Genomic DNA, 10,080 nt, shown 5'->3' with positions numbered 1-10,080 from the left:
GGTGGGGGGGCCCACTGGACACCAACGAGTTTACTACAGGGGAGGGAGGGGGGGGGCGGCCGCACAGGGGAGGGAGGGGGGGGGGGGGGCGGCCGCACAGGGGAGGGAGGGGGGGGGGGGGGCCGCACAGGGGAGGGAGGGGGGGGGGGGGGCGGCCGCACAGGGGAGGGAGGGGGGGGGGGTCTGCCCCCTGCTGCCTGGCAGCACCTGCCAGGCAGCAGGGGGCAGTCATGTACACAGTTTTTCAGTATATTCTAACCTGAAGCGTCCCCATCACCATGGGAACGCCTCTGTGTTAGAATATACTGTCGGATCTGATTTTCACGATGTAGCTCATATCCGACAGTATATTCTAACATAGAGGCGTTCCCATGGTGATGGGGACGCTTCAAGTTAAAATATACCATCGGATTGGAGAAAACTCCAATCCGATGGTATAAAAGAACTCCAGACTTTACATTGAAAGTCAATGGGGACGGATCCGTTTGAAATGGCACCATATTGTGTCAACTTCAAACGGATCCGTCCCTATTGACTTGCATTGTAATTCAGGACGGATCCGTTTGGCTCCGCACGGCCAGGCGGACGCCAAAACGACTTTTTTTTCATGTCCGTGGATCCTCCAAAAATCAAGGAAGACCCACGGACGAAAAAACGGTCACGGATCACGGACCCACGGACCCCGTTTTTGCGGGCCGTGAAAAAAAAATGTCGTGTGCATGAGGCCTTAGGCCTCCTGCACACGACCGTTGTGTGCACCCGTGGCCGTTGTGCCGTTTTCAGTTTTTTTTCGCGGACCCATTGACTTTCAATGGGTCCGTGGAAAAATCGGAAAATGCACCGTTTTGCAGCCGAGGCCGTGATCCGTGTATCCTGTCCGTCAAAAAAATATGACCTGTCCTATTTTTTTGACGGACAACGGTTCACGGACCCATTCAAGTCAATGGGTCCGTGAAAGAACACGGATGCACACAAGATTGGCATCCGTGTCCGTGATCCGTGGCCGTAGGTTGCTTTCATACAGACGGATCCGAAGATCCGTCTGCATAAAAGCTTTTTCTGATCTAAGTTTTCACTTCGTGAAAACTCATTTCCGACAGTATATTCTAACACAGAAGCGTTCCCATGGTGATGGGGACGCTTCTAGTTAGAATACACTGCAAACTTGGTACAAGACTGCCCCCTGCTGCCTGGCACCACCCGATCTCTTACAGGGGGATATGATCGCACAATTATTCTCTTCAGGTGCGGCACCTCAAGGGGTTAATTGTACTATCATATTCTCCTGTAAGAGATCAGGGCTGCCAGGCAGCAGGGGGCAGACCCCCCCCTCCCCAGTTTGAATATCGTTGGTGGCACAGTGTGTGCCCATCGCCCCCCCTTCCTCCCTCTATAGTTAAAAATCGTTGGTGGCACAGTGTGTGCCCATCGCCCCCCCCCTTCCTCCCTCTATAGTTAAAAATCGTTGGTGGCACAGTGTGTGCCCATGGCCCCCCCCTTCCTCCCTCTATAGTTAAAAATCGTTGGTGGCACAGTGTGTGCCCATCGCCCCCCCCCCCCTTCCTCCCTCTATAGTTAAAAATCATACTTACCTGCTTGCTGCTGCGATGTCTGTGACCGGCCGGGAGCTCCTCCTACTGGTAAGTGACAGTTCTTTAGCAATGCGCCGCACAGACCTTTCACTTACCAGTAGGTGGAGCTCCCGGCCGGTCACAGACATCGCAGCAGCAGGCAGGTAAGTATGAATCTTCTACAATTGTACTATTGCTAAGTAACCATGGCAACCAGGGATGCAGTAGCTTCCTGGTTGCCATGGTTACCGATCGGAGCCCCAGCGATTAAACTGGGACTCCGATCGGAACTCCGCTGCCACCAATGATGGGGGGGGGGGGGAAGATGGAGGGGGGCGATGGTGGGCGCACACTGTGCCACCAACGATTTTTAACTATAGAGGGAGGAAGGGGGGGGGGGCGATGGGCACACACTGTGCCACCAACGATTTTTAACTATAGAGGGAGGAAGGGGGGGGCGATGGGCACACACTGTGCCACCAACGATTTTTAACTATAGAGGGAGGAAGGGGGGGGCGATGGGCACACACTGTGCCACCAACGATTTTTAACTATAGAGGGAGGAAGGGGGGGGGGGGGGCGATGGGCACACACTGTGCCACCAACGATTTTTAACTATAGAGGGAGGAAGGGGGGGCGATGGGCACACACTGTGCCACCAACGATATTCAAACTGGGGAGGGGGGGGTCTGCCCCCTGCTGCCTGGCAGCCCTGATCTCTTACAGGAGAATATGATAGTACAATTAACCCCTTGAGGTGCCGCACCTGAAGAGGTTAATTGTGCTATCATATCCCCCTGTAAGAGATCGGGTGGTGCCAGGCAGCAGGGGGCAGTCTTGTACCAAGTTTGCAGTGTATTTTAACCTGAAGCGTCCCCATCACCATGGGAACGCCTCTGTGTTAGAATATACTGTCGGATCTGAGGTTCACGAAGTAGCTCATATCCGACAGTATATTCTAACATAGAGGCGTTCCCATGGTGATGGGGACGCTTCAAGTTAAAATATACCATCGGATTGGAGAAAACTCCAATCCGATGGTATAAAAGAACTCCAGACTTTACATTGAAAGTCAATGGGGACGGATCCGTTTGAAATGGCACCATATTGTGTCAACATCAAACGGATCCGTCCCCATTGACTTGCATTGTAATTCAGGACGGATCCTTTTGGCTCCGCACGGCCAGGCGGACACCAAAACGACTTTTTTTTCATGTCCGTGGATCCTCCAAAAATCAAGGAAGACCCACGGACGAAAAAACGGTCACGGATCACGGACCCACGGACCCCGTTTTTGCGGACCGTGTAAAAAAACGTTCGTGTGCAGGAGGCCTTAGGCCTCTTTCACATGAACGATACGGATTCTCTCAGGTTCCGTTCAAGGAAACTTGCACCATTTTCAGTTTTATCTGAAATTGCGTTCAGTGTTTCAGTTTCCGCGCGGGTGCAATCCATTTTGATAAGTTTTTCACGAGTGTGAAAAAAATAAACTTAAGGTTTGCAAACAACATCTCTTAGCAACCATCAGTGGGGGGAAAAAAAAAGCATTGCATCCGGACGCAATGCGTTTTTCACGGAAGCCGCATTTACTTCTATGTGGCCAGGGCTGCGTGAAAAACACAGATTATAGAACATGCTGCGTTTTTCACCCAATGCAGAACTGATGCATGAAAAAAAGCGCTCATGTACACAGACCCATTGAAATAGATGGGTCAGGCTTCAGTGCGACTGTTATGCGTTAACTTCATGTATCGCACCCGTGTGGAAAACTCGCTCGTGTCAAAGGGGCCTTACACAATGCAGATTACACGTGATTTTTTCCACACTTTATTCTCGCGCAGGAGGACTGCAGCGCAACACAGAATAAGAAATTTGTACGCGATTAGACAAATCTTGCCTACACTTTGCTTTTTCGTTCCGTGCGGAAATTGCCCAGCCGTGCAGATTTAGAAATCTGCAGCATGTCAAAAACTGCAATTACTAAATTGGTTTAGTTGTAGAAACACAGATATTCTTGCAGATCTTCTGCACATTCAGCCGCACCCGGTGAACCCCAAGACCGAATTTCCGCGGATCAATGTGCATTTCTGAAGCTTATCCTCACCAAAATCCATAATTTCTAATTGCATATTTTCGTGCAGATTAAAAGCAGTTTTGCAGCAGATCTTACCCTTCCATTTAAGCCTCATGCATATGGCCGTTGTGCGGCCGTTCCGTGCATTGGGGACCACAATTGCAATACGCCCGCCCAACAGCCGTGTGCATGAGGCGTTAAAAAGGTGAAATTCACAGCTAAAACGGCTATCTTTACATGCTGCAGATATGGAAATTTCCATACGGAAAAAATCTGCAAAGTGTACATGATTTGTGTAAACTCATACACTTTGCTGGTGCTGTAGGAATCTGTGTGGAAAAACTGTGCATATTCTACATGTGCAGGTGGCCTAAGGCTTCTTGCACACAACCGTATGTATTTTGCGGTCTGCAAAGAATACGGATGACATCCGTGTGCATTCCGTATTTTGCGGAACAGCTGGTCCCTAATAGAACAGTACTATCCTTGTCCGTAATGCAGACAATAACAGGACATGTTCTATCTTTTAGCGGAACGGATATAAGGAAATACGGAATCTGAATGCATACGGAAACCGCAAAAACAGAACGGAAACAAAATACGTTCATGTGCAAGAGGCCAAGATGCTACGAGTTCCTGCCTGGCCCTCTGTCCTGTACATTATGCTGAGTAGATTACAGCAGACCTGCGGATGGGCTGGAACTCACAGCATCATAAATCACTATGATGCTGTGAGCTCGGGTCAAATGAACCATGATCAGTCCAGAAAATCCGTCTCTCAGATGGACCACACACGGCTGTGTGAAAGCAGCCTCATGTACACGACCATATTTTTTTTTACAGGTACTTATGTGGATGGGTCCACAAAAAAAAAAAAAACTGAAATTACTCCAGGTGCATCCTATTTCCCTATGTCATCATTTTTTTTTGGGGGGGGATCAGTGTTTTGCAGACCACAAAACACATACAGTTGTGTGCATGAGGTCCTCTCCTAAGAGATCTACTCCAAATCCATGTGACAGGCCTTTGAAATGAGAGTGGTTACGTTCTATGTGCGGCATGCAGAACATAAAGGGCAAACATACGGAGGATTACCGAATTGCCTTCCACTGTGTGTAGGAGTCAGAGTAAGGGCTCATGCACACGACCGCTAGATGTTTTGCGGTCCGTAAATTGCGTATCTGCAAAACACAGATACTGGTCATGTGCATTCTGTATTTTGTGGATACAGTCCTATCCTTGTCCGTAATGCGGACAAATATTTTTTAGCGGAACTGACATATGGAAACGGAATGCACACAGTCCTTTCTGGGTTTTTCCCCCCAGCCACATAGAAATGAATGATTCTGAATATGGGCCGCAAAAAAATAAAAAAATAAATAAAAAAGGTTTGTGCTTTCCAGATCCAGTATTCTGCTTCAGTTTTTCCATCCAACCATTTTTTGGCAACCCAATTCCAGTGCCCATTCTTTAAAGGGAACCCGTCATCAACGTTATGCTGATCTCACTGAGGGCAGCATAAATTAGTGACTGAAATGCTGATGTCAGCGGTGTGTCACTCATCAGCTAATAGTAAGTGGTTGCTGAGAACCAGCATCATATTCATTGCAGCCCAGGCCTTGAGAAGAGTCAACTGTACCTGGGAAGAGTCATGGATATACATAATCTCCTGCTCTCTCCGCCCTAGAGAGAAAACCAGCAGGTGGGCGGGAGAGCAGGACTTCATGAATAACCAGGACTCTTCTCAGGTGGCTGTGACTCTTTTCCAGGCCCAGTCTGCAATGATTGTGATGTTGGTTCTCAGGAACCACTTACTTTTAACTTATAAATGACAGACCGCTGAAATCATCTCACCTGTCTCTTCTTTATTCTGCAGTTATTATGGGCAGCATAACGTTGATGACAGGTTTGCGTTAAATAAAACATGACTGGCTGCAGTGGGTAAATCCATTTGCACTGGTTTTGATACATCGCTCCCAATATCTCCACCTTCTCACTGATGGCATGTAGCTTCCTTGCTTCTGTTCATCTATTACTTCTTGGACATTTCATGCTTCCTGTTGGCTAATAGGAGAGGCCTAAAACAAGCCTGTGCCGCACGGAGAGGCAGTCTGCGGTATAGCCAATAAAACCGATGCGGACTGTAACTCTTACTTTAGGATAAAAGACGACATCTGACGATTGAACAATTCTTTAATTCTCATGTGCAATATAACCAGCAATCTTTAATTTAAACATACATCGTAATATATTCTCTGTTATACTTTGAAAACAAACAGCGTTCGGACTCCGGTGATTTCCCATCATAGTCCAGGGAAGATTACAAAGTGGTCTGGTTCCATGAAATGCCGGAAGAACGCGAGTTGAGTTATGGGTTAGGCCTCATGCACACGGCCGTTGTCTGGCCAATATGCGGGCACCGGCTGTGTGCTCCCCGCATCACGGAGGTGGACCCATTCACTTGCACGGAAGCACTACGGAGTTCTTCCGTGGTGTTTCTGTCCGAACATGTTCTATTTTTCTTTTGCGCTGCGGACGGATCCATTCAAGTTGCGGTCCCCAATGCACGGAACGGTCGTGTTCATGAGGCCTTAAGAGGGAATGAATGGGCCCAAAACAACATGCAGGGACCAAGTCCCATGGAGATGGCTGACGGGATACGAGCTGTACAGGGGACTGGACAGAGCGGCTCCCACTCTTACACTTGCTGTACTCAGGGTCCGGATCCACCGTGGATCTTGCAGCAGATTTGCATGGAAAGTGGTAAAATCGGTCACAAACCCGCAACAGATGAGCATGCTGCAGATTTTTAAAAACTGAAGGGTCAGGGAAGTAGATTCAGGAAGGGAGCAGGTCTCCATAGTTATGTGGTAGGTTTTCATGTTGTCGTCATCCCTGTAAACAAGTCTTCCAGAAAGGTTTCAGGCCTCCTATAAGAAAGACTTATAGGAGCCCTATAAGTTCCGCAAGGTTAGGGTTGTCATAGGCCCTACTGCGAATAATGTCATACAAATGAGAGCCGTGTTGTGATTGCCTAATGGGATCCAGTGGACATGTAACAAACCACCCAGCGCAGGAGCAGGAATACGAAATGTTAAATGCGCTGTTAGATATTTAAAATTAATGAATTAAAAATTAAAATTTTTAAGTCATTCTGGCTGGCAAATTCTACATGTAAAGATAGTGCCTGTAGCGGAAGCAGGCACTGTGGTTTCGCATGCGCAGCGCTCTCTATTCACGTCTATAAGACTTCTGAAAATAGCTGAGAGCGCGCGCCGCTATTTCTGGAAGTCCCATAGAAGTGAATGGAGAGCGCTGCACAAGCACAGCCACCTCTACACACATACAGCTGGTTTCTTATGTCCTGCCTCCAGACTTTCAGTAAGTAAGGTCTTCAATTCATATTAACAATTAAAGGGAACGGGTCACCAGAAAATGATCAATTATTTAAATCATGCTTTTATGTTAAATATATTTTTAGAATTTATGGTGATTTTAGTTTTAATTTTCCATACCATTATCTAAGTTAAAAATAAATATACACTAAAAATCCTGCAGTTTTTGCACTGACCCCTGGGCCTAATAATATGTTTAGGCTTCCTGTTCTGTATAGGTCACTTTTCAGTAGCCATCGTATTATCATCACAGTCAGGATTACAATGACAGATATTATCTATATATAGGTAACTATTTAGATAACAATACATAACAGGTGATATTACAGCTCATCTACTCCCTCCTGACCTCTGCACAGGTCACAGAGCATGCCTAGAAATTCCCCTACAGAAGTCAATGAGGTAAGCTGCTGTTCATTCTGACTTTGGCCAAAAATTATTAAAAAAACATCAAAAATTCAAAAAAATATATGTTTAACAAAAAAACATGATTTAAACTGTAGGTCATTTTTTTGATGACACATTCCCTTACATTTTTTTGAAAGTACAAAACAAATTAATAAAAAAAATTTAATAAAGTACACGAGCAGTTTCTGCTTTCAGTGCAGTTTTTAGGGTATGTACACTTTTAGCCTACCGTGTTGTGTATACAGCTCCTATGTAGAGACCTGTGTGTCTCCGTGGTTACAGACTACAAACAAACCCTATGTTGTCAGACTCTATATTCATAATATCACATTGGTGGAGGTTACGTTGCCAAGACAACCCCGATTCTTAAAAATAACAGACCCGATCTGCTGTGAAGCACCTGACCCCTTATGATTTCTATCAGAATATAGTTTTAATTAGAATTCCCCTTTAGGTGCCGTCACTTTTAGCCAATTCCATAAACGCAAGTAAAAACAATTTGACGCGGAGCATCCATATAATAAAACATGACATCTCGCCCTCCGTGGATCCAGCCCTGTGACCACTTCTATTAACTTTTTTTTAATGGGATGACAAAATCTCTTTTTTGTTTGGGCCACAAAATGACAAGAAAGCAGAGTGGCTTTGTAATTGGAGCAGTAGGTTTTACAATTATACATATCTTACATGGCATAGAAAGAGTTAAAACCAATTATACTGAAATTAAGGGAAGGAGATCAGGAGATTACTGCAATGCCCGTTACACACAGATGCCCCAGGTCTGCTGGAAAAGCAACACAACCTTTCCAGTTGCAGGAGTACAACATGTAGCTGACGTGAACACCCATCATCCTCTGCTACGTCTCGTCTCGCCCCCCCAGTCTCCCTCAGTATACAGGGGGGGGGGCACATATTTCCCATCACTTTCTGCGCCAGCCATTGCCTTGATTTTTCTGTACAGTCTAAATAAGGTGCAACTTCCTGTACGTGCGCTCAAATGGTAGTCACCCAGACAGGATGTTGAGTGGTTACCGGTAGTGTTGAGCGAACTTGCGTTTTAAGTCCGGCGTCTAAAGTTCAGGTTATCGAAGAATCGCGTTGTGGATTCTAAATTCCGTTACGGTCCGTGGTAGCGGAATCCATAACGTGATTCTTCGATAACCTGAACCCGAACTTTAGACGCCGAACTTCAAACACAAGTTCACTCAACACTAGTTACCGGGCAACCTGAAAAATCACAGTCTGAAGAATACACTAATGGTGGAGCGGCTGCAAACACAGCAATTACCGGTAACACACTTTTTAAATACTCATTACAGTATGTGTCTGCAGTCGCAGCAGTGGAGGTGGGCTTTAAAGACGTCACCCTCCGTTAATACTTGTCACACGTGGCCGTCACTTGAGGCTAATGACGCGGTTCCATGTGCCACTGTCGGGACACTCCACAAAGTGTTACTAATGTATCCTAAGGGGAGGTGGGCGAGTACAACGACCGACTGGTGCAGGTTTGTGTTGTCACAGACTCCCAGGAGTACAACGTGTCGATGAACAGGACATTTACATTCACTGTATTAAAGAAAGAAAGAAAGAAAGAAAAAAAAAAAACTAACTGCGATCAGAACATATTTACAAGAAGCGACATTCAGAGCAGAGTGCGAGTCTCGGAGACTCCGGGGTGGGGTTGGGCGAGAGCGTTCAGGACCGCGGAGGAGATGTCGGTACAGGCGCAGGGCCGTCCCTCGTGTTGCCGTCTCTGCTTCTGTTGGTAAATGCCAGCCTCGCCCATAAAAGTGCTTAGAAGACGGTAACCTTGTGCACATTCTGTAAGCACGTCAACAGACTGTGATAGGGGCTCCCGGGGGCCGCCACCAGCTCAAACACCGACTGAAAGGCTCTGCGGTCCAGTTCTTCATCTATCTGATGCTTGTAAAAGTCTATGGCCACTAAGCAGAACAGGTTGATGTCCACGGGCTCCGATTTGCCCATTCTGCTGATCACGTGCGGTAAACTGTAATGAAGGTTAAGGCAATCACATTGAAAAGAGAGAGGTGCCAAGCTTTGCGCTCAGGCATTGCCCATTATGGTATACTGATGACTTGATGTTATAAAAAATAAATAAAAAAATCGTCCAGCACTCGCTAGGATGCACGCCGCACGGGACCAGGACCAGTTCCATGTTCAATGAAGTAAAGGATCCCAGCAGACGTGACTTGATGCTCATAGGAGTTTTATTGCAAGATAACAATATGTCCCATATTCTATGACACGTTTCGGCAAAGATGGCCTTTTTCAACAGGTTAGTATCCATTACAAAGCACAAACTTATATACACACACCTCATGAGGATAAGGTCCCTCCCCATGACGTCAAAGACCCAAAAGGGGTGGTGCATACAAAGTAACAGAAAAGGGGGAACTAATAATGGTAACCATATGTCGGCATAAGGAATGTATTTTCACCTGTGAGTCTAGTAATGTCATATATCTAATAAAATGTCCATGTGGGTTATTATATATTGGAGAAACAATGCAGGCCATCCGAGATCGTATTGGAAAGCATAAGTCCACTATTAGGATTCAGAATTTGTTGTTACCAATTCCCTCCCATTTTGAGAAGTGCAAACACACCATTG

General features: G+C 46.4%; 1 protein-coding gene across 1 annotated transcript in view; it reads right to left on the bottom strand.

Annotated features, from left to right (window-relative positions):
• Positions 1–5,820: 5,820 nt before the first annotated feature.
• The window catches only part of HTT (huntingtin), a 190,318-nt gene continuing 186,058 nt past the window's right edge, over positions 5,821–10,080 (bottom strand). The window contains 1 exon segment of the mRNA XM_044295709.1: positions 5,821–9,456. Within this exon segment, the coding sequence (XP_044151644.1) occupies positions 9,243–9,456 (214 nt within the window). The 3' untranslated portion in view covers positions 5,821–9,242.

Source organism: Bufo gargarizans, chromosome 1, assembly GCF_014858855.1.
Source record: "Bufo gargarizans isolate SCDJY-AF-19 chromosome 1, ASM1485885v1, whole genome shotgun sequence".
NCBI classification, from domain to species: Eukaryota; Metazoa; Chordata; class Amphibia; order Anura; family Bufonidae; genus Bufo; species Bufo gargarizans.
This window is presented reverse-complemented; position numbering and strand designations above follow the sequence as displayed.